At 42.3% G+C, this 25834-nt stretch overlaps 1 protein-coding gene across 1 annotated transcript; it reads right to left on the bottom strand.

The window, feature by feature from the left end:
• Positions 1-934: 934 nt before the first annotated feature.
• Positions 935-24726, bottom strand: LOC118719320 (cytochrome P450 2C18-like). Its single transcript, XM_036438611.2, has 9 exons — positions 24462-24726; positions 22193-22355; positions 21884-22033; positions 14098-14258; positions 12774-12950; positions 9577-9718; positions 4867-5054; positions 2383-2524; positions 935-1435 (listed from the first exon to the last, which is right to left on the bottom strand). The coding sequence occupies exons 1-9, from the start codon at positions 24627-24629 to the stop codon at positions 1254-1256; spliced, it is 1473 nt and encodes a 490-aa protein (XP_036294504.1). The 5' UTR covers positions 24630-24726; the 3' UTR covers positions 935-1253.
• Between the last annotated feature and the right edge of the window lie 1108 nt (positions 24727-25834).

The following is a 25834-nucleotide window of genomic DNA, read 5'->3' as shown; positions in this document are numbered from 1 at the left end:
TCACAGGAGCTGCACCTCGACAGGCTTTCCCTTCTCCACTCAGAGCTGCCCCTGTTCCCTGGAAGGTTCCGGGGTAAGAGCTCCCAGGTTGATCCCCGGCCCCCAGATTCCTGTGATCTCGAAGGATCTGCTGCTGTTACTCTCTCTGTCGGCTCTGACTGTGCTGAGGGAAATGGCCCGCTTCACCTAGGTGATTAGATTGTGGGCATAGGGTTGTTCAGAATATTCCCTTATGGTCCTTTTTATGTCCACGGCATCAAAGCAGCGGCCCTCCTCCTCACTCGGACAACAGTAATCTGTGTCTTCTCTCTCTTCAGGGGGCACTGGCTATATGGGTTTATCAATTCTACTGAACTTCCAAAAACTTTTTTTTTTTAAATTATTTTTCTCTATTGATTTCCTGTTTAAAAGTTGTTTTTTTTAATTTCTGTTCTAATTTTTATTTTTAGGTTTCTATGGCTTTCTTTGTATTTAATTCCTCGCTGTGACTGATCCCGGTCCCATTTTTCCCTACCCGCTGAAACTGCTCCTGAACGCAGTTTTTATCTTTTAAATCCAACACCTCAGGTAGTTACACACAGCCACACAGAGAGCTTTTCTCTGTGCTTCTCCTTAGGAGGACCAGCAGGCCTCTTTGTGTTACTTCCTTTCTTTTTTTTAATCCTCACTCGAGGATGTTTTTCATTGAGAGAGTGGAAGAGAGAGGGAAAGACAGAGAGAAATACGTCAACCGGTGCCTCCTGCACGAGTACCGACCAGGGCCTGGGTCGGGGAGGACCCTGCAACCGAGGTACATGCCCTTGCCTGGAATCGAACCCGGGACCCTTCAGTCCACAGACCCTTGCTTTATCCACTGAGCCAAACCAGCTAGGGCAACTTTCTTTTACTTTTTCACCTGGCTTATGCACGAAGGAAGGAAAGTCTGAGAACAGGCTCAGCAAATGGTGCTTTTTATTGAGAGCATGCAGAGGAGAAATGGCTCTGCCCTGGCGCACAGTAATCAGCTTCTCTATTCACATTGGCTACCCAGTACCACTCGGCATCGTATTAGCTCACGTGTGGCCAACACACATGTTTCCGAGTATGGAGAAGAGCAGATCCGTGTCCCAGTGAGACTCAGGAAATTCTCCTTTCATGGAGGCTGGCTATTCCTGGACCCTGAGTGAAGGGGGAGATGAGAAGTGGAGAGGTCAGAGAAGAGACCCCCAGGAAAGGGAGGGAGAGGGAGTTGCTGACGGAAGGTCTGTGCCTCCTCACACAGGAATGAAGCAGAGCTTGTAAGGAGGCGGCACAGAAGCAAACCCATTCATAACCGGGGTGATGTCAAGGTCCTTTACATCGACCACAGCTTTCAAGGTAAAATTCTGTAAGATGGCGGTCAGGAATAAAAACAGCTCCATGCGGGCCAGGCCCTCTCCCGCACACATCCGTTTTCCTGAAAAATAACACACACAGAGAGTAGATAATCCTTGCACACTGATTTTTCTGGATGTCAGAAAGAGAATGTGCAGAAATTATTGGATGGTTGGATGGATGGATGGATGGATGGATGGATGGCAGAATGATTGGATACCCAGATGGACATATATCCTGTCCACCCAATATTCTTATCCTATCAGGTATTCTTTCAACAAATATTTATTGAGACTCAGCACTATACCAAGTATCTCATTAAGTGTTCTCACTTTATAACTTCTCTTCCAGGTTTCTATCAGTCTTTTTCTAAAAACACGCATACATTGGTTGTACTTTCTGTTTGTAGCCTGATGTTTCATGGTCGTTCTTCACATTCTCATAGCCTTTGTTCTTGCTCCACGTATACTTACTCTTCATCAATCTCCAACACACCCTGAAGTTCTGGTTTTGTACCACATTGTTCTTTTTGGCTGGGATGCATGCACTTCTCATATTTTCTGTACTAAGCTCAGATTTCACTTCTGAAATGGAAGGACAACCTGGTGATCTGGCCTAATAACAAGAGTGGGCCATGAGGAGAGAAAGTGTGTGGACCTGGGAAGAGGTGCTTCTGGCCATGGACAAAGAGCAGTTCTACCAGTCCCAGGGTGAGGGGTACATAAGTTCCAACTGATTCCCAAAAAATATCCCGCCCTCTGAAGTACCAATGACAATAAATTTGTAGCCTAGTCAGTGTGGCTCAGTTGGTTGAGCATCATCCCATGCACCAAGAGGTCGCCGGTTCGATTTCTGGTCAGAGCACAATCCTGGTTGCAGGCTTGACCCTCATTAGGGGTCATGCAGGAGGCAGCCCATCAATATTTCTCTCTCATTGCTGTTTCCATCTCTCCTTCCTCTCTCTCTTAAAAAAAAAAATCAATTAAAAAAACATTTTGAAAAAAATAGAAGAAAATAAATTTGTATTACCTGCTGAGAAAGCCATGAAGTAGTCACTCTTCTTGAAGTTGCCTGCCTCATCCAGGAAGTGGCCAGGATCAAACTTCTCTGGGTTGGGGAATTCTTTGTCATCTCGCAGCACAGAAGTCAGAGATGTTATAATGGTCGTGCCCTAGAAAGAACAGAAGGTAAAGTGAGTTATGAAGAAGATGTGGAGCCCTAGCTGGTTTGGCTCAGTTAATAGAGCTTGGGCCTGTAGACTGAAAGGTCCTGGGTTCGATTTAGTCAAGGGCACATGCCTGGGTTGCATGCTCAATCCCCAGTGAGGGCATGCAGAAGGCAGCCAATCAATGATTCTCTCTCACCATTGATGTTTCTATCTCTCCCTTTCCCTTCCTCTTGGAAATCAATAACAATATATTTACACATATATATTAAAGAAAGACTAACTGCTGGCTATTAAAATTTGAAAAAGCCAAAACCGGTTTGGCTCAGTGGATAGAGCATTGGCCTGTGGACTGAAAGGTCCCAGGTTCGATTCTGGTCAAGGGCATGTACCTTGGTTGCGGGCACATCCCCAGTAGGGAATATGCAAGAGGCAGCTGATGGATGTTTCTCTGTCCCTCTCTCTTCCTCTCTGTAAAAAATCAATATATATATAAATTAATTAAAAAATGAAATTTGAAAAGAAAAAAAAAGTTGTGGAGCTGGAAAAAAGATTGCAAATCCTTTTGTCCAATTTTATGATCTATAGATGAGGAATCCTAGGTCCTAAGAAGGACGGTGGCATTGTGAGCCAGAGAGAACAATAAACAATGGGCAGTGTAAGACCAGTGACAGGGATGTTGCTAAAGTGAATCCCAATAGCATCTGGAGTACTGAGCACATGGGTCCTAGGGTGGCAAGCCTTCTGAATCCATTCTGCTCATCACCACGTTTGGACACTGCTGTATGTCTCCACACCTACTTTATTTTATGACTTCAACCTGCACTCATCTCATAGGTAGATTATGGTTTAAAAGGGAAGGTTTAAAAAAACAGAAGTTGGAACTTGGGATGTCTGAAGTTATCTGTTCATAGGGCTTTTATAAACAGACATCTGATCTAATCAAAATAATATTTTCTGTAATAATGACAATAAATACAAATATTAGTCTTATCATTGCCATGTGGATTGTTTGTAACAACTATTAGTCTTATCATTGCCATGTTGATTGTTTTGTCTTGTTTTAAAAACATAGAAGCAAAGAACAAACTGATGGTTGCCAGAGAGAAGAAGGAGAGGGCACAGGCTGGGCTAAGGGACTTCCCTTTACCCCCCAGTGCACAAATTTCATGCACCAGGCCTCTAGTTGAAAAATAAAATTCAAAAAATAAATGTTGAGTTCTAGCTGGTTCGGCTCAGTGGATAGAGCATTAGCCTTCAAACTCAAGGGTCCTGGGTTTGATTTTAATGAAGAGCATGATGCAGGCTCAATGCCTGGCCCAGGTCAGGGCACATGTGGAAGGCAACAAATCACTGTGTCTCCTTCACATTGATGTTTCTCTCTTCCTCTCCCTTCCACTCTCTCTAAAAATCAATGGGAAAATATCCTTGAGTGAGGGTTAACAACAACAACAACAAAATACTGAGTCACTATGTTATACACTTGAAACTAATATAACATTGTATGCCAACTATAACTTAACAATTTTTAAATAAATAAAAATATACAAGGGGGATTTAATTACAGATTAATCCTAGCCTACAAACACAGAATGTTAAAATTAGAGAAAAAAAGTCATCGTTTTACAACAATTTTAGAATTATTAATCTAGTCAAGTTTTATCAATTAACATTAAAACTGGGGGTGAATAATTAGTTGCCTCCCATGCTTGCTCACACCGGGATCAGATTTGCAACCTCGGTATATGCCCTGATTGGGAACTGAATCTATAACCTTTTGGTGTATGGGACATGCTCCACCCACTGAGCATGATCCCCAGTGTGGGGTGTGCTGGAGGCAGCCAATCAATGGTCTTCTCTCATCATTGATATTTCTATCTCTCCCTCTTCCTTATTCTCTGAAATCAATAAAAGCATATTAAAAAAAAAAAAGAAAATTAAAGAAAGCCCCCTTCCAATTGGGAGTGTATACCACACCTATTAATTGAAAGATTCAATGTGTCATGATGCTAAGACTTTACAAACTGATCTAATGACACCCTGGTAAAAGTCCAAGCAGGTTTTTTTTGGCAAATTGACAAACTGATACTAGCATTAGTTTAGAAATGTAAGCAACTAAGATTAACCAAACAGTATTAAAGAAGTAGGACAGATTTGCAAGATCTACACTGCCAGATGCCAGAACCTGTTTTACAGGTCGATAGTCTCAACTGGAAACACTTGAGTCCCTCAAGCAGCCACAAGTGTGGTTCCTGCCGTCTCTCATCTTGTTGGTGGAAAATGAACACCATACTGTGAAATGGGACCTTCAAGACCCCTGAGGTCAGGGTGGGTGAAGCACAGCTTACCTTGGGGATGAGGTAGTTTCTGAATTTAACATCACAGGTCACCGCATGGGGCAGGTTGGTGGGGAGGAGGTTCATGTATCTCTGGACCTCGTGCACCATGGCATCCGTGTAGGGCATGTGGCTCCGGTCCTGCATGCAGGGGCTCCGCTCTCTGCCGACCACGCCGTCAATCTCTTCCTGGACTTTAGCTGATAAGAGAGATGGAAAACAGGACAATGCATACCGTGTTCACATACTGATTCAGGGATACATGCAGCACTAGGGTGTTTGGATGTTATTATAAACATCAGCTATATGCCCAGAAATACACCCAGACATAGAGAAATAATTGCCATGTAGACACATACAGCTCTCCTACAAGTTAGACTTTAGATACATCAACCCTATATAAGCATACCTGATGATATAAACAGAAATGAAATGGTCAAGAAATTACAATCCTTATACAAAGAAAAATAGGAAATCAAACAATTTTATATCAAAATAATATGTGGGTTGAAAAGTTAAATGATAATATATGTTTTTGTGTATTTGTATGTTTAGCTCTCTTTCCCTCTCCCTTTCTCTCTGAAATCGATAAAAGTTTATTTCAAATAAACAAATAATGATTTCTATTTTTTACTTGCCCATTTTTAGACAATATCTGATTTCTTGGTATGGAAGGTGAGAATTTACTTCTCCATCCCCACCTCATACAAAACACACACAAACACGCACTCAGTTCCCTTTATTCTGTTTCCCCCGATATAATTAGATCACATTTCAATACCATTCTGACTATGCAGTATATCCTCTCTGGTAAGACGACTAAGACGATGTTTCATTTTTGGTACTTTCTTGGACTAAACCATGATTCTTTCATTCAATTCATAATTTTCTATATCTTGATTTAAAGTTCTTTTTTTCTTTCCTTTTTCTCTTCCTCTCTCTCTCTACCCCCTCTCTCTTTCTCCCTCTCTCTCTTTTTGCTACAAAAGCTTTATTGTTTCATTTGGTCCAATGCATGGGAGAGGGCCTCAGGGTGGTTAAAGGAATGGCTAGCAGTTTGGGGAGAGGCTCCGGTAAAAGCCAGACACCAGGGGATGCAAAGGGCCCCTTCAGTGCCTCAGGGCTCTAGGCTCCTGGTCGTGTGGAGGGTGAGCCTTTCTAAGAGACACTCGTCCACCAGCCGGGCCCGGGGGTCTGGGGGGCCGGCCAGCTGTGGGGTGAGCCAGGTGTCTCCCATCTTCTTGATGCGTTTCACCTCCTCGCCCGGAAGTGGTTCTCCCGGAAGAAAGTCACGAGCTGAGGGGCTGCGCGGGTAGAACCAGGGCCTGCAGCTCCCAAAGGGCCTGGTCGGGTTCCTCTCCAAGGCCCAGGCGGCCTCCATGGCGCCCTGAGTGTTACCCTCTCGTCCTGGGGAGGCTCAGCCCGTCCTGGAGAGGGTGCGCTGGATTTGCAACTTTAAGAGCTTCTTCTCCACCATCTCGTGGGAGCAGTGGCCGCGCCCGGAGAGAGGTAGGTGGGCGCCTGCAGGTGCAGGCTGGGCGGCTGGCGGCAGCTTCCTGTCGGTGGGATAATTCTGACGGCTTTGGGAGCTCATGGTTGTCCGGCAATAGGAGTTACGGTAGAAAAAAAGTGCTGGCTGGTCCCGGGGGTGGTTCTGAAGGGGGTTCTGAAGGGGGTGCCTGGCGAAGACGCTGGAAGGCTGTCAGAGGCTGAAAGAAGGGGCGTCCGGTGTCTGTGGGATCTGTTCCGTCCAAACACTGTTGAAGCAAGAGCCGGACCCGGGACCGCCGAGGGCATGATGGGTTCAGAATTATTTCCAGATACTGAGGCAGAGGTTTCCAACTGCTAATAACAATTTCCCCGTTATTAGGAAGCCTCGGGTAATCGGTCATTTCCTTTTTTCTTGGTGTCTCCCCTCACACCTGCTTTATCCGCCTGATCGTTTTGAAGTGGGTACTTCCTAGACCTGGCACCTAGCAAGCTCCCCGACAATCTCCTTCTCCTTTGAGCCTTTCGGATTCCTTGAGCCTATGACTTCCTCTGACATGAAAACGGACATTTGGATGTAAAAAGGGGAAGAAAAGGAGTGGGGTGTAAAGTTTTTGTCAGACGTACAGGTCTGAGGATATACTCTTGAGAATTCTGATGGTGTTCTGAATCCCAGTCCTTACACACGGATTGCATGATGCAGCTCTCTGGAAGTTTTTGTGATTTTTTTTTTTTAATCCTGGTGTTCTGACCCTGTGTCTTGGATGCTTTTCTTTCACTCTGATATTCGCGTGTCAAGGGGATTTTCTCTCTGCACGGCAACTATGGAGGTCTTTCCTCCAAGCCTGCTCTCTCTCCGGAGTTTTTTAAAAATCTGGCTGCTGAATTTCAGGAAGTAGGATGGGGAAAGAACCCAAGAGTCTCTGAATTCAAGAAATAGATTCTTACCTAATGTTTCTTTTCAGCCCTACACCTCACTCTTTCCCTCTCATTTCTCTAGAAAGTAAACCTCCCTCATGGTATTGAGGGAAAACAGTTACCGGGTAAAAGGTGTTGTCAAAGGGACTTGGGCAGGGAGAGCTACCTTTTCCAGCCTGTTCCTGCTTCTATCTTCTTTGACACTGGTACTTCTAAATACCCAAACTTATACACCCAGCAGTGTGGCTCAGTGGTTGAGCATCAGCCTATGAACCAGGAGGTCACGGTTTGATTCCCAGTCATAGCATATACCTGGGTTGCGGGCTGAGCTCCCAGTGTGGGGCTTGCAGGAGGCAGCCGATCAATGATTCTCTCTCATCACTGATGTTTCTCTTTCCTTCTCTCCTTTCATCTATTAGATCAATAAAATCAATCAATCAATCAATCAATCAATGCCAAAACTTATGGGGATGTAGGGACACAAATACATTTTTTAAACTTGATGGTTATTGTTGACACTATCGCTGATGTCCCCATTCTGCCCCAACTTCTCCCCTTACCTTTGCCTACCTCCACCCAGCCCTAGCCCTCACTTCCCTCTGGCTCTCTCCACACAGTTGTCTGTGTCCATGGGTTATGCGCATATGTTCTTTGGCTAAGTAATCCCTTCACCTTTGTCACCCAACCTAACCAAACCCCTCCCCTCTACCAGCTGCCGGTCTGCTCCACATATCCATGCCTCTGTTTCTATTTTGTTGGTCAGTTTATTTTGCTCATTAGATTCCACATATAAGTGAGATCATATGGTATTTGTCTTTCACTGGCTGGCTTATTGCACCCAAGGACCTGATACACACGTCTCCAAAGAGGACATACAGATGACCAAGAGATTTGGAAAACCGCTCAGCATTACTAATCATCAGAGAGCTGTAAATTGAAACCAGGTGTCAGCTCACACCTGTCGAAAGGGCTGTCGTCAACAAATTAACAACAAGTGTTGTCAAATAGACAAGCGTTGGCAAGGATGGGGAGAAAAGGGAACCATCGTGCACTGCTAGTGGGAATGCAGACTGGTGCAGCCACCGTGGAAAACAGTATAGAGGTTCCTCAAAAAATTAACAATGGAACTGCCTTTTGACCTAGCGATCCCACTTCTGGGAATGTATCCTAAGAATCACAAATGACGTTTCCTCCTCATGGAACTTCCTCTTCTGACACTGAGGTTACAATTTCATCCTCTCTACTGAGTTCATTATCTTCCCTCTATATGCTCTCTGCATTTCAGAAATTTGTTGGCTATTTCCTGACCTCCTCTTATCCAGCTTTAGAAGACTAATTCTCATTTGCAATAGGTTGTAACCATTTTTGTGGGATTTTAACTCAGGAAAAAATAATGTATGTTTCTAAACTGCTATGCATAACTGTAACTCTATAAAGGTATATTTCTGTCCTAGCCAGTTTGGTTCAGTGGATAGAGCATTGGTCTATGGGCCGAAGGGTCCCAGGTTTGATTTCGGTCAAGGGCATGTTCCTCGGTTGCTGGCTCCTCCCTGGCCTACACAGTGGTCAGGGCTAATGCAGGAGGCAACCAACTGATGAATTTCTCACATCCATATTTCTCTCTCTCTTTTCCTCTCGCTTCCACTCTCTCTAAAAATCAAAGGAAAAATATCCTCGGGTGAGGATTTTTTTAAAAAGATATATTTCTAACATAAAGTGCTTTGTAAAAGATCTTGTTTTGGCAATCAGCTCCTTTCTGGAAACAGACTTCTGAAATTACAGAATTCCTTTAGGCAATACCTTAAGCCTGAATAGTACCACATTTCTTGTGAATTTCAACTTTTAGGACACTTTCTAGACTGGAAATGATCTCAGGCAGCCTCGCTAAGCCTCTCGGATCTTCACTTATGCTTCAGTTTCCACTAGAACCCTGCATTTTCAGAACGAGGCGAGATCTCTGCAGGAAGCTACCCACTGTTTACAAAGTGAGTGGCCTTTTCATAATAAAAACACCCTGCAATCCCAGGCCAACCCACGCTGGCGTGTGCCTGCCACTCACAGCCTCCCAGGAAATCCAGACGGTGTTTTATGGCCTTGGCTGCTGCCCACAGTGTCTGCACTCCTCCCGGCCCTCAGCTGTATTTTAGAAAGACGTCCCAGTCCCATTGTTATCCCTTCTTTACACTTGGAGAAACGAAGCCGGTCAGAAGGCATTTTAATAATAACACTTCTCTAAGAGAAACAAGGTGGAATGTCCTTGCCATGACTTTCCAACGTCTTTCCCAAAATTCACCCTTCCCACCGCGCTGGGCGTACCTAGCACCTCCGGGTGCTTGAGCAGGAGCAGGAGCGCATATCTCAGGGTGGTGCTCGTCGTCTCTGTCCCGGCTCCAAAGAAGTCAGACACAGTGATTGTCAAGTTGTCAATAGTAAACTCCCCGTGCGGATTGTGCTTTTCCTAGGAATAGTTTGATGAAATTATAATATTTGACAAACTCATTTGCCAGAATTCCAGTTAATCCAAAATAATTCCATTTGTTATAAAGTTAAGCCAACATACAAACTGCAAGATGCAATTTTAGAAAACAAAACAAAACAGCTCAACAACAAAGATAAGGAATTGAATGACATTTATCCGAAGATTAGAAACAGGTAACAGCACAGGAAAACATATTCACTACCACTGGTCATCAAGGAAATGTAAATCAAAGCCACAGGATACTTCATAGTAACTAGAACAGCTTTAATCATTACAAAAATTAGAAAGTAAGTATTGACAGCTGTCATAAAATGGGAACCCTCATGCACTGCTGGTGGGTATGTAAAGGCTGTAGTCATCATGGAAAAGCTTGGCTGTTCCTCAAATGTTAGACATAAAATTACCACATGTCTCATCAACTCCTCTCCTAGGAATGTTCCCAACAAAAATGAAAAGAGGTCCATGAAGAAACTTGTCTGCATATTTTATAGCATTTTTACTCATAAGAGCCAAAGGCAGACACAACACAAATGTCTATCAATAGATAATGGAGTTTTCTGAGTACAGGTCCTCTGCCTCCTTGGTTAAGTTTATTCCTAAGTATCTTAATTTCTTTGTTGCAATGGTAAATGGGATTGTTTGTTTAGTTTCTCTTTCTGAGAATTCGTTGTTGGTCTATAAAAAAGCATTGATTTTTGGGTGTTTATCCTTTTAAAAAACCCAACTCTTGGTTTCATTGAATATATATATATATGTAATTTATTTTATTATATATATATAATTTATTTTTAAATTATAGGGTAAAATAGTTGATTGTTAATTTTTCTTGTCTTTTGAGGTAGGCCTGTAATGCTATGAACTTTCAGGACTGCTTTTGCTGTGTCCCAGAAGTGTGGGGTTGTTGTGTGTTCATTTTCATTTCTTTCCAGTAAGCTTTTTTAATTTCTTTTTTGATCTCGTTGGTAACCCATTCATTATTTAGTAACATGCTATTTAGCCTCCATGTGTTTGAATGTTTTTGGGTGTTTTTACATTAGTTGATTTCAAATTTCATTCCCCTGTAGTTTGAGAAGATCCTTAATATGATTTCAATCCCCTTGATCTTGTAAAGACTTGTTCTGTGTCCTAACATGTGGTCTATCTTTGTGAATGATCCACGTGCACTTGAGAAGAATGTATATTCTGCAGCTTTGCGGTTCTATAAAATGCCAGTTAAATCCATTTGATCCGGTGTGTCCTTTGGAGTCACTGTTTCCTTGTTTTTAACTGGAAGATCTGTCCAGTGAAGTCAGAGGGGTGTTGAAGTCCCTTACTATGACTGTATTGTTGTTGATCTCTTAAAGTCCTCTAGAACAGTGTTTCCCAAAGTGTGGTACGCGTACCCCCAAGGGTACGGGAAGAGTTTGGTGGGGGTACGCGTTGCACCGTGCTTAGCTATGCCTAATTCTACATTCTTATGAGTATGAGGGGTACTCAGCGTTATGAAAATTATAGAAGGGCTACACATATGTCAAAAGTTTGGGAAACACTGCTCTAGAAGTATTTTTCTAATATATTTGGGTGCTCCTATATTGGGTGCATATATGTTTACCACACTTATATCCTCTTGTTGGATCAATCCCTTTAGTATTGTGTAATGACCTTTGCTGTCTCTTGTGATGGCCTTCATTTTAAAGTCTATTTTGTCAGATATGAGTATTGCTACTCCAGTTTTTTTTCTTTTCCATTTGCATGGAAAATTTTTTTCCAGCCCTTCATTCTCATTCTGTGTGTGTCTTTTGTTTTGAGGTGGGTCTCTTGTAGATAACATATAGTTGGGTCACAGGTTTTTTTTGTTTTTGTTTTTGTTTTTAATCCATTCAGCTACCCTAAGCCTTTTGATTGGAATATTTAATCCATTTACATTTAGGGTTATTACTGACTAGAGGCCCTTTGCATGAAGATTCATGCAATAGGCTTTCCTTTCCCTGGTTGCTGGCACATATTTCCAAAAGCACCCTGGCCAGAACGATGAGTTCCACCGCCTCGGATTCTGGGAATTCGAGCCACAGCTCTGCAAGTACCCCAGGACTCAGCACTGGTTTGATGACCTGCCAATTCACTGAGGGCATAGGGCTGTCTATTGTTTTTGCACAAGTTGGTGTGAACAAAGTTCACAATATCTGGTTGAAGGGGAGCCTTGAACACAGCAGGCAAAGTGACATTTTTGCCAGATGTTTCCCCCCTTCCAGAGTACACGGATATCAGGGGACGACCACATGCCATGGCGGAGAGAGGAGAGGGCCATGTTCCTCTCTACCCGGCAGCTCCCACAGGAAAAAACAAACAAACAAACAAAAAAAAACAACAGTCAATTGATATTTGACGAGGGTGCCAAGGCAACTCACGTGCGAAAAATAGTCTTTTCAACAAATGCTGCAGGATTCGTGCCTACTGACACCAACTTCCAACTCCATTCCTATGCCAATTCATTTATTTTACACTCAATTAAGGCTTGTCTCTTCCATTCACCTGTTTTTCACCACAACCTCTACACCTCTATATACATCATTCACCCTTCCCTTCTGAAATCCTCTCCTCAGTCCTTCACTATAAATATATTAAGATTTACTTCCAACACTGGATGTGCAGGAAGCCCAGCAAGGTAAAGCCATGCTTTTTCATTCTCTTACACACTGTTGGCCAGGTCATGTCCATGTTCACATCATGGCATGCTGTTCTGTATTTTCTAATTCGTTTGTAATTGTTTCTGTTTCACCTCAGACATCGTTCTGTCTCTCCTCAGGTACATTATTAGTACCTAACAAACAGGATTAATGTAGCCCACTTATTTAACAATTCACTGTTCATTTAACAACCTGATAGTATAGCTTCCATATTTTTGGTGTAGATTCATGCACAGTATATTTCCTTAAGATGTTTTTCAGAATTACTTGCCTGACCATTGAAATATCTCTGATAAATACAAAAAGTATTTAGTAAACCACACGATGCACAAGCAATCAAATAACTTGAGTGCTTGGTGACATTTTACCTGCTCCATTTTGATCAGGAAATAATCAATAAGGTCTCGAGGATTGTGAATGTCCAGGGATGCTTTATGTTCCTTTGTTTGCTCTATAACATAATCTCTTACAAAAGCAATATTTTTTAATATGTTGTCTTGACTCCCTGGGAAATAGTCCAGGAGTGCAGGGTAAAGGTTGTAGATCTAGAAGAGAAAAGGATATCGATAAAAAAACACTTAATGAAGACGTATACCCTATGCTAAGCCCTAGTCAGAAACTGTACTGTAAATATGGTCTCTGTTTTGAGGGGGAATTCTATTTTACAAATATGTAACTTTCTGCACTGATGGGTGTATTTGAGGGAGAAAGTTCTGACCAGAGGAGCAAAGATGATAATCAGTTCCATGCACATACATCATGCTTAGAGTGTAAAAACAGGTGCCTATCAGTTCTCTCGGTTTTTTTTTTGTGTTTTTTTTTTTTTGTGTGTGTGTGTTTTTTTTATATCAATTCTTCCCTGAAATCTGGAAATACTGAAATCTGGGATGGCATGAAATACTGTGATGCACATTTTGTAGATGACAACAGAGGGGAAGGGAGTTTGGGCAATCTGATACAGGGCACAAAACACATCCTTGCTGTTTCTATTTCTGTCTAGTAGCCTCAGATGAATCAGTATCTTAGAGCTGAGATTCTGGTGATACCATGAAATACAACTCAGCATCTGTATATATAAAAGGCTAAGTGACCATTGCATCTGAAACAATTGAATGGACAATGGAACAGACTATGTGGAGCAACCAGGCTAGCAGGGAGATTAGTGAGGGGGGACCAAATGGCCAAGCAGCAGGCTGCGTGGGGTGACCAGGCCAGCAGGAGGGGTAGTTGGGGGCAACTAGACCAGCAGGGGGGCAGGGAGGGGCAACCAGGATGATGGAGGGCGGCACTAAGGGGTGACCAGGCCAGTGGGGGTAGGTATTTGGGGGCAACTATAGCTGCGGGGGGGGGGGGGGGGTGGTGACCAAGCCAGTAGGGGAGGGGGCAGTTAGCTGCGATTAGGCAGGCAGGGAGGTGAGCAGTTAGGAGCCAGTGGTCCTGGATTGTGAGATGGATGTCCTGCGTATTGGGCCTAAACTGGCAGTTGGACATCACCTGAGGGGTCTGGGATTGGTGAGAGTGCAGGCTGGGCTGAGGGGACACCTCCCCCTGCTGTGCACAAATTTCATACACCAGGCCTCTAGTTTTATATATAAAGTAACTGCACAGAGCAGTTACTAGTAAGTGACTTCTTTAAGACCACATCATTATCTTTTAGGCAGATTCCTCCTGAAGAAACAATCTTGGCCTCACCTGCATCCATGGAGAGCTCAGAATCTTGACATTTTCATTAAACCTTTCCATTATGTTTAGGAAAAATTTATCTCTATATTCAAAGCGTTTCTGGAAGATAATGGAGCAGATCACATTGCAGGGAGCACAGCCCAGGATAAAAGTGGGATCACAGGGTGATGCTAAAGAATCAGAAACAATTTTAAAACTCCGTTAGAATATACATATGGAACACTTTGGTTATGAAATAACAGGCAAAGGTAATTTAGAAACTATAAAGCAATTGTATTACCTACAAATTTCCTAACAGCAAAATATTCAACATGCATAAAATCAATGCATTACTTTTAGCTTAACCTGACTATATTTTTTCAACCTAGCTAGTTAAAGAATGGTTTTCTGAAAAAGTACTCAATTTATGCCCATTGTCTTTATTTGTACCCAAATACAAATTGTCTTTTCACCCAAGGTGCCTGTTAATTTGGAGGAAGAAAGGAAAAAAAAAAACCCAAAACATTTAAAGAGGTCATTTTCATATCATGTCATAATTAAAGTTAGTGCTGAATATCATTTGTCTGCAATGCCTGTAGAAAATTAAGTGCCGAGTGGGGTGGGGGGCAATGGTAAAATACATACACAGATAATAATTTAATTTAAAAAAAAATAAAAAAAATTTTTAAAAAGAAAGAAAATTAAGTGCCGATATAGAGAAAGAATAGGGACCTCACAATGTTTTATGTACGATGAATAATTGAAAGAACCATGTGTAGAAGCAACAGAGGGGGAGCCATAGAGAGGAAGATTGTGGGTGAATTCACATATTTGAAAGAACAAGTGTAAAGAAGCAAGAAGCATCCTTGTTGTATATCAAGAAAAGCTAATACAAGTAAACAATAATTATAAAATGGATTCTTTTTGCCTCAAATAAAAATGAAATGAGAATTTTTTTTAATTTCAAACATAAATCCCACATAAGTGAAACAAAATGGAGTTCTTTTAAATCTTTATTTCAATATTTAAAAGAATTTCCCTCCCACTTGGCCAGTGTGGCTCAGTGGATTGAGCATTGTCCCAAGTATCATGAAGTCACTGGTTTGAGGCCTCATTAATGTTTCTCTCCCCCATCTTCTTCTCTAAAATCAATAAACACATATTTTAAAAAAATTTCCCCTCCTGGAGGATCCAAGATAGTGGCAGAGTAGGTAGATGGTACACTCACATCCTCCAAGGACCAAACTGGAATTACAACTAAAATATAGAGCCATCTACCTGAATAACCAACTGAAGACTGGCTGAAGAGAAGAAGTCTTATAACCAAGGATTTACAGAAGAAGCCACATTGAGACTGGTAGGGAGAGTAGAGACATGAAAAGGGCTGGTAGCTGAGATTCTGAAGAGAGATCTCAACTGCAAAGATTCCCCCTGAGAAGTGTGGGGTCTCAACTCCAAGCCAGGCTACCCAGCCCAGAGCACAAGAGCTGGCTGTAAAAATTAGCAGGGATTTTGTCCACCCGGGGGAGATGCAAGTCTGCTAGAGACACAGTTGCCCTTTTAAAGGGCCAATACACAAAATCTCTTTCACAGCCACTAACCCTGGGCTCTGGCAGAGGGAGAGTGGTGTGGACCATAGTTCTATGAGGAGAGACTGGGTTTGAGTCATTCTCTAATACCGCAGGTGCCATCTTTCTTGGATGGCACACTCCTGTGGAGCTTGAACCCTACTGAGGAGTGAGCTGCCCGACACTGTACTGTATGCTTAATACCTTGTTAAGAGGGCAGATCTCATGTTATGTGCTTTATACCAGCAGTTGCCAACTGGTGGTCTGCAGACCACTGGTGGTGTGCGAGGTCTGAAAGATTGACGACCGCTGCTTTATACTATAAATTTTTGTTTAATATGGGGAGGAAATAGCAGGGCATAGGATAAAAGGAAATATCTAGTTAGTGGCTTCTAGGCCAGACTCTGTTAAGACATTTGGTTCAATGGTTAGAGAGCAGGCCCACAGACTGAAGGGTCCTGGGTTCAATTCTAGTCAAGGGCAGGTACCTCGGTTGCAGTTTGCCTAGGTCAGGAACCCTGAGGAAGGCAACCAGTCAACAATGTTTTTTTCTCTTTCTCTCCCCCTCCTTTGCACTCTCTCAAAACAAGAAAAAAAAAAATCAATGGAAAATATCCTCGGGTGAGGATTTAAAAAATACGTTCCAGGGCTCTAAGCTTTAAAAAACACCTCCCCCCCCCCCCCCCTTTTTTTAAATTCTCATCTGAGGATATGCTTTTACTGAATTTTAGAGAGAGAGGAAGGAAGAGAGAGAGAGAGAGAGAAACATTGATGTGAGAGAAAAACATCGATCAGTTGCTGCCTGTAGGCTCCCCCAACTGGGGACTAAACCTGCAACCTTTTGGTGTATAGGACAATATTCTAATCAACTGAGCCACCTAGCTAGGGCCAAGGGACCCCACTGTGAGAAATAAGGAAGGTTGATCAGCCATGGAGGGACCACGGGAGTGCTCTAGGGCATGTCCGGCCCATCTAGCTCAGTCCCAATGGGCCAGACCACAGCAGCAAGTTAATCTACAGATTGTGGCATTTTCCCCCTGGTGGTCAGTGCATGTCATAGCGAGTGGTTGAGTGGCCTTAGCATATCATTAGCATGTTATGCTTTGATTGGTTGAACAGCCGACTGGACACTTAGCATACTAGGCTTTTATTATATAGGATGCTTCTCTCTCTCTCTCTCTCTTTCCCTTCCTCTCTGAAATCAATACAAACATATATATTTAAAAAATAAATAAAACAGGGTAATTAGTAAACCAAACCAAAAATCCTTGTCATTTTGACAAAGCACTTTTCGGACATTACACCAGCTGTGGAAGGCAAATAATTGCCACATACCTGTTACCAAAGTCCAACAAAGTTGGGGCAAAGTTTAGCAAACTGAAAACAGAGCAAATTCTACTTAGAGAAGACAGGATAAGTTGTACTTGATAATGGTTTAAATCTAGTTAAATAAAACATTTTATAACTTGGCATTTTTTTGTATTTTGAAGAATTTTAATGTAGCATGTATTCAAAATACATAAATCAATACAGTAACAAAAAGTAACTAATGCCAATATGTTTATTTATTTTTATTTTTTTTTCAATTTATTTATTTATTTAATATATTTTATTGATTTTTTTTTTGCCCCCCTCTCTCCTTCCCACAAATCCCCTCCCTCCCCAGAGTTTTATGCCCATTGGTTGTACTTATATGCATGTATAAAAGTCCTTCGGTTGATCTATTATCTCCCCCAGATCTTCCTCCCCTCCCCACTGTAATTTGACAGTCTGCTTGTTGATATACTGTCTCTATATCTATCTTTTGGTTCATCAGTTTATAATGTTCTTTATTATCCACAAATGAGTGAGGTCATGTGGTGTTTCTCTTTCATTGATTTGCTTATTTCACTCAGCATGATGTTCTCCAATTCCATCCAGGTTGCTGCAAATGATGAGAATTCCTTCTTTTTTATGGCAGCATAGTACTCCATTGTGTAAATGTACCATAGTTTTTGGATCCAATCATCTGCTGACGGGCACCTAGGCTGTTTCCATATTCTGGCTATTGTAGATTGTGCTGCTATGAACATAGGGGTGCAAATATCCTTTCTGATTGGTGTTTCTAGTTTCTTGGGATATATTCCTAGAAGTGGGATTACTGGGTCAAATGGGAGTTCCATTTTCAGTTTTTTGAGGAAACTCCACACTGTTCTCCACAGTGGTTGCACCAGTCTGCATTCCCACCAGCAGTGCACGAGGGTTCCTTTTTCTCCGCAACCTCACCAACACTTGTCATTTGTTGATTTGTTGATGTTGGCCATTCTGACAGGTGTGAGATGGTACCGCATTGTTGTTTTGATTTGCATCTCTCGGACAATTAGTGACTTTGAGCATGTTTTCATGGGCCTTTTGGCCTTCCTTCTGTCTTCTTTTGAAAATGTTCTATTTAGGTCTATTGCCCATTTTTTAATTGGATTATTCATCTTCCTTTTATTTAGTTATATAAGCTGTCTGTAGATGTTGGAGATTAAACCTTTATCAGTGGTATCATTTGCAAATATGTTCTCCCACACAGTGGGCTTTCTTGTTGTTTTGTTGTTGGTTTCTTTTGCTGTAAAAAAGCTTTTTATTTTGATGTAGTCCCATTTGTTTATTTTCTCTTTAGCTTCCATTGCCCTAGGGGTAGTATCAGTGAAGAAGTTCTTTTGGCATACGTCTGAGATTTTGTTGCCTGTGGATGCTTCTAGTATTTTTATGGTTTCCCGTCTGATGTTTAAGTCCTGTATCCATTTTGAGTTTATTTTTGTGAATGGTGTAAGTTGGTGATCTAGTTTCATTCTTTTGCATGTGTCTGTCCAATTTTCCCAACACCATTTATTGAAGAAACTGTCTTGACTCCATTGTATATTCGTGCCTCCTTTGTCAAATATTAATTGAGCATATTGATTTGGGTTGATATCTGGGTTTTCGATTCGATTCCATTGATCTATATGTCTGTTCTTGTGCCAGTACCAGGCTGTTTTGAGAACAGTGGCTTTGTAATATAGTTTTAAGTCTGGTATTGAGATCCCTCCTACTTTACTCTTCTTTCTCAGGATTGCTGTGGCTATTCGGGGTCTTTTATTGTTCCAAATGAACTTTTGGAGAGTTCTTTCTAGGTCAGTGAAATATGTCATTGGTATTTTAATGGGGAGTGCATTGAACCTATAGATTGCTTTAGGAAGTATGGACATTTTGATGATGTTGATTCTACCAATCCACGAACATGGTATGTTCTTCCATCTCCTTACATCTTCCTCTATCTCTTTTTTCAGTGTTGTATAGTTTTCCACATATAGGTCCTTTACTTCCTTAGTTAAATTTATTCCTAGGTATCTTAATTTTTTTGGTGCGATGGTAAATGGAATTGCTTTTTTAGTCTCTGTTTCTGCAGTTTCACTGTTGGTGTATAGAAATGCCATGGATTTCTTGGCATTAATTTTGTATCCTGCTACATTGCCAAATTCATTTATTAAGTCAATTAGTTTTTTAATGGAGTCTTTTGGGTTTTTTATATACAATATCATGTCATCTGCAAATAAGGATAACTTTACTTCTTCTTTTCCAATTTGGATGCCTTTTATTTCCTCCTCTTGTCTAATTGCAATGGCTAGTACTTCCAGTACTATGTCAAACAGGAGTGGCGAGAGTGAGCATCCCTGTCTTGTTCCTGTTCTTAGAGGGAATGCTTTTAGTTTTTGCCCATTGAGTATAATGTTGGCTGTGGGTTTATCATATATAGCTTTTATTATGTTGAGGTATGATCCTTGTACTCCCACCTTGTTGAGAGTTTTTATCAGAAAAGGGTGTTGGATTTTATCGAATGCTTTTTCTGCATCAATTGATATGACTATATGATTTTTATCTTTCAATTTGTTTATGTGATGTATCATGTTTATTGATTTGCGGATATTGTACCATCCTTGCATTCCTGGAATAAATCCTACTTGGTCGTGGTGTATGATCTTTGTGATGTTCTTCTGGAGCCGATTTGCTAGAATTTTGTTGAGGATTTTGGCATCTATGTTCATGAGGGATATTGGCCTGTAATTCTCTTTCATTGAGTTGTCTTTATCTGGTTTTGGTATTAGGGTGATGCTGGCTTTATAGAAGGAGTTTGGAAGTGTTCCTTCCTCTTGGATTTTTTGGAATAGTCTGAGGAGAATAGTTTTTAGTTCTTCCTTGAATGTTTGGTAAAACTCTCCTGTGAAGCCATCTGGCCCTGGGCTTTTGTTTGCTGGAAGCTTTTTGATGACTGTTTCAATTTCTTCCCAAGTCATTGGTTTATTGAGATTTTTAGATTCTTCCTGATTGAGTTTTGGAAGTTTGTATTTTTCTAGGAATATGTCCATTTCCTCCGGGTTGTTCAGTTTGTTGGAGTAGAGTTGTTCATAGTATTTTGTAACAATCCGTTGTATTTCGGTGGGGTCTGTTGTTATTTCACCTCTTTCATTACTGATTTTGTTTATTTGGGTCCTCTCTCTTTGTTTCTTGGTTAGCCTGGCTAGAGGTCCATCTATCTTGTTTATCCTTTCAAAGAACCAGCTCTTGGTTTTGTTGATCTTATGTATTGTTTCTTTGGTCTCTACGTCGTTTATCTGTGCTCTGATTTTTGTTATTTCCTTCCTTCTGCTTACACTGGGCTTTTCTTGTTGCTCTTTTTCTAACTCTTTGAGTTGTAGAGTTAGATCATTTGTTACCCTTTTTTCTAGTTTTTTGCAATAGGCTTGTAAGGATATGAATTTCCTTCTCAAAACTGCTTTTGCTGTGTCCCATAGATTTTGGATTGTTGTGTTTTCATTGTTTCCAGGATGTTTTTAATTTCTTCTTTGATTTCTCTGGTAACCCAGTCCTTGTTTAATAGCATGCTGTTTAGTCTCCATGTGTTTGATTTCTTTGGATTTTTTTTATTGTAGTTAATTTCCAGTTTTATGCCATTATGGTCTGAGAAGATGCTTGATATGATTTCTATCTTCTTGAATTTGAAGAGACTTTGCCTATGTCCCAAAATGTGGTCTATCTTTGAGAATGTCCCATGTGCATTTGAGAAGAATGTATATTCTGTGGCTTTGGGGTGGAATGTTCTGAAGATGTCAATTAATTCCATCTGGTCTAGTGAGTCATTTAGGATTGATATTTCTTAATAACATTAAATGTAAATGGTTTAAATGCTCCAATCAAAAGACATTTGCCATAGGGTAACAGATTGGATAAGAAAACAAGACCCATACATCTGTTGTCTACAAGAAACCCACCTCAGAAAAAGAGATGCACACAGACTGAGGGTGAAGGGATGGAAAAAGGTTTTCCAGGCAAATGGAAATGAAAAGAAAGCTGGGGTAGTAATTCTTATATCTGACAAATTAGATCTCAGAGTGAAGGACATAACAAGAGATAATGAAGGCCACTTCATAATACTAAAGGGAGCAATCCAACAAGAAGAATAACCCTGGTAAATATATATGCACCCAATACGGGAGCACCCAAATACATAAAAAAAACTGCTGGAGGACATTAAGGGAGAGATTAATAGCAATACAATCATAGTAGGAGATTTTAATACCCTACTGTCACCCTTGGACAAATCATCTAAACAAAATAATGCCAATATATTTAAAATAGGGCTGTCTCTACAGAGAAATCATACGTGATGGGAATTGTACTAAGACATGCCTTAGCAATTAATACCATAGATGGCATCATTATTGGCCCGAACTATGGGACTGGGCCCTGAAAGGTACTCTGAGAGATGTCTGTGAGGCTGACCATACATACATAGGCCAATGAAATACAAGTACCTGCTACTTGTGACGTGCTCCGTAAGAGTGGGCTGAGGTCATTCCCAGCACATCCACCTGACAAGCATCACCTGGTGAAGTGCTCTGGCATAAATGACCCACATTTATGCTACAGCAAAAACATTGTTCCCTGACTTTGTCAAAACATGACTCAAAACTGTTCTTGGTGATTTCAGATTTGAAAACAAAGTTCAGAGAGGATAGGAATGAATGATCCTTTCTATCCACACTATGCACCATCATGGGTGTGCACACACAGTGAGCACGGACATGCAAAACCTCCCTAGCGCTCTGCTCCACACCTTCACTCCTCCACGGGAGGGCTGACACCACTGCCCCTAGGAAGGAGTTGACCACCCTGAAATGTTTCCAGGGGCCCATTCGAGAAGGGACCCGTCGGTTAAGGTAGGAGTTTATAGGATCACCCACCATTGGTTTTCCTCAACTCCTCCACCAGGCAGCGGGCTTCCTCTTGAACACGGTCCTCGATGTTCCTCTTCCCCATGCCCAGGTTCCGCAGGGTCATGAGGGAGAAGCGCCGGATCTCCTTCCATCTCTTCCCATTGCTGAAAAGGATTCCTGCAAGGAGGGAAACGGAAACTGGCAGGGAGGTCTCAGACAAGGAGGAGGAAGCTCTGACACTTGGCGTTCACACTGACCAATGGGCCAAGCTTTCTGAAGAGATCTTAAAATTCTTATTTTCCATCCTCCTCATGCCTGTTCCACATGCACACCTACCAAACCCTTTGTTAGCTCTCTCAGCCACTGGGAAGCTGCCTCTTCCAGAAAACTCCTCGCCCCGGTCGATCAGGGCTTCCTTCACAGCCTCGTACCCATGCAGCACCACCGTGGGCTTCATGCCGAAGTACACAGTGAACACCGGGCCGTAGGCTTTTGAGAGCTGGGAAGTAGAAAGATTCAAATGTTAGCCAAAGAAGTCACTATTTGGCAATATATTGTGCCTGATTCAGAATGATATTATCATCCTATTGTATGTTTTTACTAGAGGCCTGGTGCATGAAAATTCATGTACTGGAGGGGTGGTCCTTCAGCCTGCCCTGCCCCCTCTCACAGTCTGGGAGCCCGCAGGGGTGGGAGGCAACCCGGGGATCAGAGGAAGGTGATGCCCCCATCACACCTCTGCTGCTGCCACTGCGGTTAGCACAAGCTTCGGCCAGCCCTGGTTAACTGTGCCTCAGGCAACACAGGACGGCTGGGCAGCCGCCATCCAAAGCTTGCCTGCGCTTCAGGTTGGCCCTGGGAAGCTGGGGGGCTGAGGGCAGGTCCAGCCACACTGTGTGCCTGCCACCCTTCCCCCCCACGGGGCTGAAAGGACTGGGCACTCTGCCAGGGCTGAGGGACTATGGGTGCTGCCATCTTTGTGATGGCATGATGGTACATTTGCATATTCCCTCTTTATTAGACAGGATTCTTTGACATGGCCTAGAATATCTCTGAAATTAATACATAAACATGAGGGTTATTGTTAATAGCTGCCACTTACGTGCCCGGCAATGGCCTGGGTAAATTGTACATGTATTACAATTAATCCTCAAAGCAGCATCGTCAGTGGTTCATTTGCCCAATAAGGAAACAGATGTCAGGGAATTTCAGTGCCTTTTCTGCATCCCCTCGCTACTATGTACAGATTGAAATTTGAGCCTCTATTTACGCAACCTTGGATCCTTTAGCAATATGTCAATCTCCAATGATCCCACCTGCTCCTTTCGGATCACCCGGGAGCCCTTGCCATCAGAGTTCTGATTCAGTAGCCCTGTGATGAATACTGGAAGCCTATACTTCAGCTCTCCCTGGATGATTCTAAGGGCCAGCCCAGTTCACGATCCTCCGTGTTATGAAAGAGGGGAACACCACGGGGACAGTGCCAGGACATGCGGCATCTCATGGACAAGCAGTTTCTTCCACCTTCAGCAGTCCGGGCCACGGGCAGCCACAGAGCTGCTGACTGTGCCCAAACGATCCTGTTACCAGCAAGCTGGCCCCAGTAACTTCTCTCTCTCACTCACACTGTTCCTCATCCCAGTTTTTTCCTTGACCCACGGCATAATTTGCTTCCTTTGAGAAATACAGTTTGCCTAGCTATTCTGAACAAAACACAGTGTTTATATAGTAGACTAGAGGCCCAGTGCACAAAATTCGTGCAAGGGGCTCGGCCCTCACAGCTCTGGCTTTGTCTGGAAGGTCACCTGAAGGACATTCAGCAGGTTGTTTGGCTGTCTGGTCTAATGAGCATATTACACTTTTATTATTATAGAAGGCTTCCTTTTAAAATTACATTTATTGGGCATTGGTTAATAAAATTAGGTTTCAGGTATACAATTCTGTACGTCATCTGAATATTGCATTGTGTGCCCAACACCCAAAGTCAAATCTCCTTCCGGTGACTTCTTGAATGAAATTTCTAATAAAAAACATCTCCCTTACCATTTATCTTCAGCTAAAAATCTCCACAAATAACGGGGAAACTAAACAAGGCAGCAGCTCTCCCATCTTTTGCTACTTTATTTTTTTATTGTATTATAGCATGCAGAGACCTACTGTACCTCACTCATAAAACGCATTAGTATTTTATTTCACTGTTCTTGTGGATGAAAAACCAAAAATAATACTCTACGGGGAGTTATTTGCTTTACAATGACATGCTTTAATGATTTTATTTCAACACATATTTTAATACTCTATTGTATATAGAAGTCGGTGTTCATTTCCTTACCCATTGCAAGCTGCTGAAAGAACACAAAACAGCCCTAACTGGTTAGGCTCAATGGATAGAGTATCAGCCTGCAGACTCAAGGGTCCCAGGTTCGATTCCGGTCGAGGGCATGTACCTTGGTTGCGGGCACATATCTAGTAGCGGGTGTGCAGGAGGCAGCTGATCAAGGTTTCTCTCTCATCGATGTTTCTAACTTTCTATCCCTCTCCCTTCCTCTCTGTAAAAAAATCAATAAAATATATTATTAAAAAAAAGAACACAAAACGTACTTACATTGCATAAGGATTTGCTGATGTTCTTCACATCTAGCTGGAGTATGTTCCCAATAATTGGGAGAGGCGTAGGGCCAGGAGGAAGTTTCCTCCTGCCAGAGCTCTGTATCCACAGCGACAGGAGAAGCAAGCAGGAGAGACAGAGCACCAGGAGCGCGACCAGGCCCATTGTAGTGCGCTCTTCCTACCAAGTCTGCCGGGAGCTTACACTCAACACTCCCTGCTACGCAGAATGCGCCTCTTTGGTTAATCAGCGAGATCTAGTTACTTTAATCTTCCTCTCTCCGAGGGACTTTGGTCTGTTGCTCCGATACGAATCCCCACCCCTGAGATTCTGGACAATACGTTTGGGGTAAAGCCAAGCTGCTGTTATTTGTCTTTAAACAGCCCCATGGTTAAGAACCAGCGAAGTAAATATTTTGATTTTAAAAAGTTGCTCAACGTTCTTGCCCACCCCGACGTGGCTCAGTAGGTTGAAGGGTTGTCTGGTACACCAAAAGGTTGTGGGTCCGATTCCCAGTCACGACTGGGAAGGTGGTGGTTTCCACTCCAGTTGGGGCCCATAGAGGAGGCAACCGATTGGCATTTCTCTTTCATATCGATGTTTCTCGCTTGCTCTCTCAAATCAATAAAAACATCCTCAGGTGCGGATTTTTAAAAAAGTTATTCAATACTCTGGCTGAAACTGGTTTGGCTCAGTGGATAGAGCGTCGGCTTGGGGACTGAGGGGTCCCAGGTTCGATTCCGGTCAAGGGCATGTACATTGGTTGCGGGCACATCCCCAGTAGGGGGTGTGCAGGAGGCAGCTGGTCGATGTTCCTCTCTCATTGATGTTTCTAGCTCTCTGTCCCTCTCCCTTCCTCTCTGTAAAAAAAATCAATAAGATATATATTTTTAAAAATTATTCAATATTCTGGATTCACATATTAAGGACCAGTTGAGAATTCATACATTGGGGGCAAAGGGGCAATCCTTGTATATAAACAAGCATTTTTCTTTAATGCTTTATCAAACACGGACACTTGTCCTTGGAAATGAGAGCCTTTTTAAATACATATATATTTATTGGTTTCAGAGAGGAAGAAAGAAAAGGATAGAAACATCAATGATTTGAGAGAATCATTAATCGGCCACCCCCTGTATGCCCCACTCTGAGCCAGAAACATCGATGAGAGAGAAACATCCATCAGCTGCCCCCTACACACCTCCCACTGAGCATGTGTCCGCAACCAAGGTACATGCCCTTGACCGGAATCGAACCTGGGACCCTCCAGTCCACAGGCCAAAGCTCTATCCATTGAGCTAAACTGGTTAGGGCCATCTCATCTCTTTTGATACACTCCATCCCCTTTGCGGAAGGGAAAGTTATGCCCA

Source organism: Pipistrellus kuhlii, unplaced genomic scaffold (assembly GCF_014108245.1).
Source record: "Pipistrellus kuhlii isolate mPipKuh1 unplaced genomic scaffold, mPipKuh1.p scaffold_m20_p_15, whole genome shotgun sequence".
NCBI lineage: Eukaryota > Metazoa > Chordata > Mammalia > Chiroptera > Vespertilionidae > Pipistrellus > Pipistrellus kuhlii.
This window is presented reverse-complemented; position numbering and strand designations above follow the sequence as displayed.

What these genes read in the sequence shown, in the direction of transcription:
- LOC118719320 (XM_036438611.2), bottom strand. Translation starts at nt 24,629, where the DNA reads ATGGGCCTGGTCGCGCTCCTGGTGCTCTGTCTCTCCTGCTTGCTTCTC. An exon ending in GAGAGCTAACAAAGGGTTTG is followed by an intron (nt 22,034 to 22,192) that starts GTAGGTGTGCAT and finishes CCCTCCTTGCAG; the next exon opens with GAATCCTTTTCAGCAATGGG. An exon ending in TGAGCTCTCCATGGATGCAG is followed by an intron (nt 12,951 to 14,097) that starts GTGAGGCCAAGA and finishes TTTCTCTTCTAG; the next exon opens with ATCTACAACCTTTACCCTGC.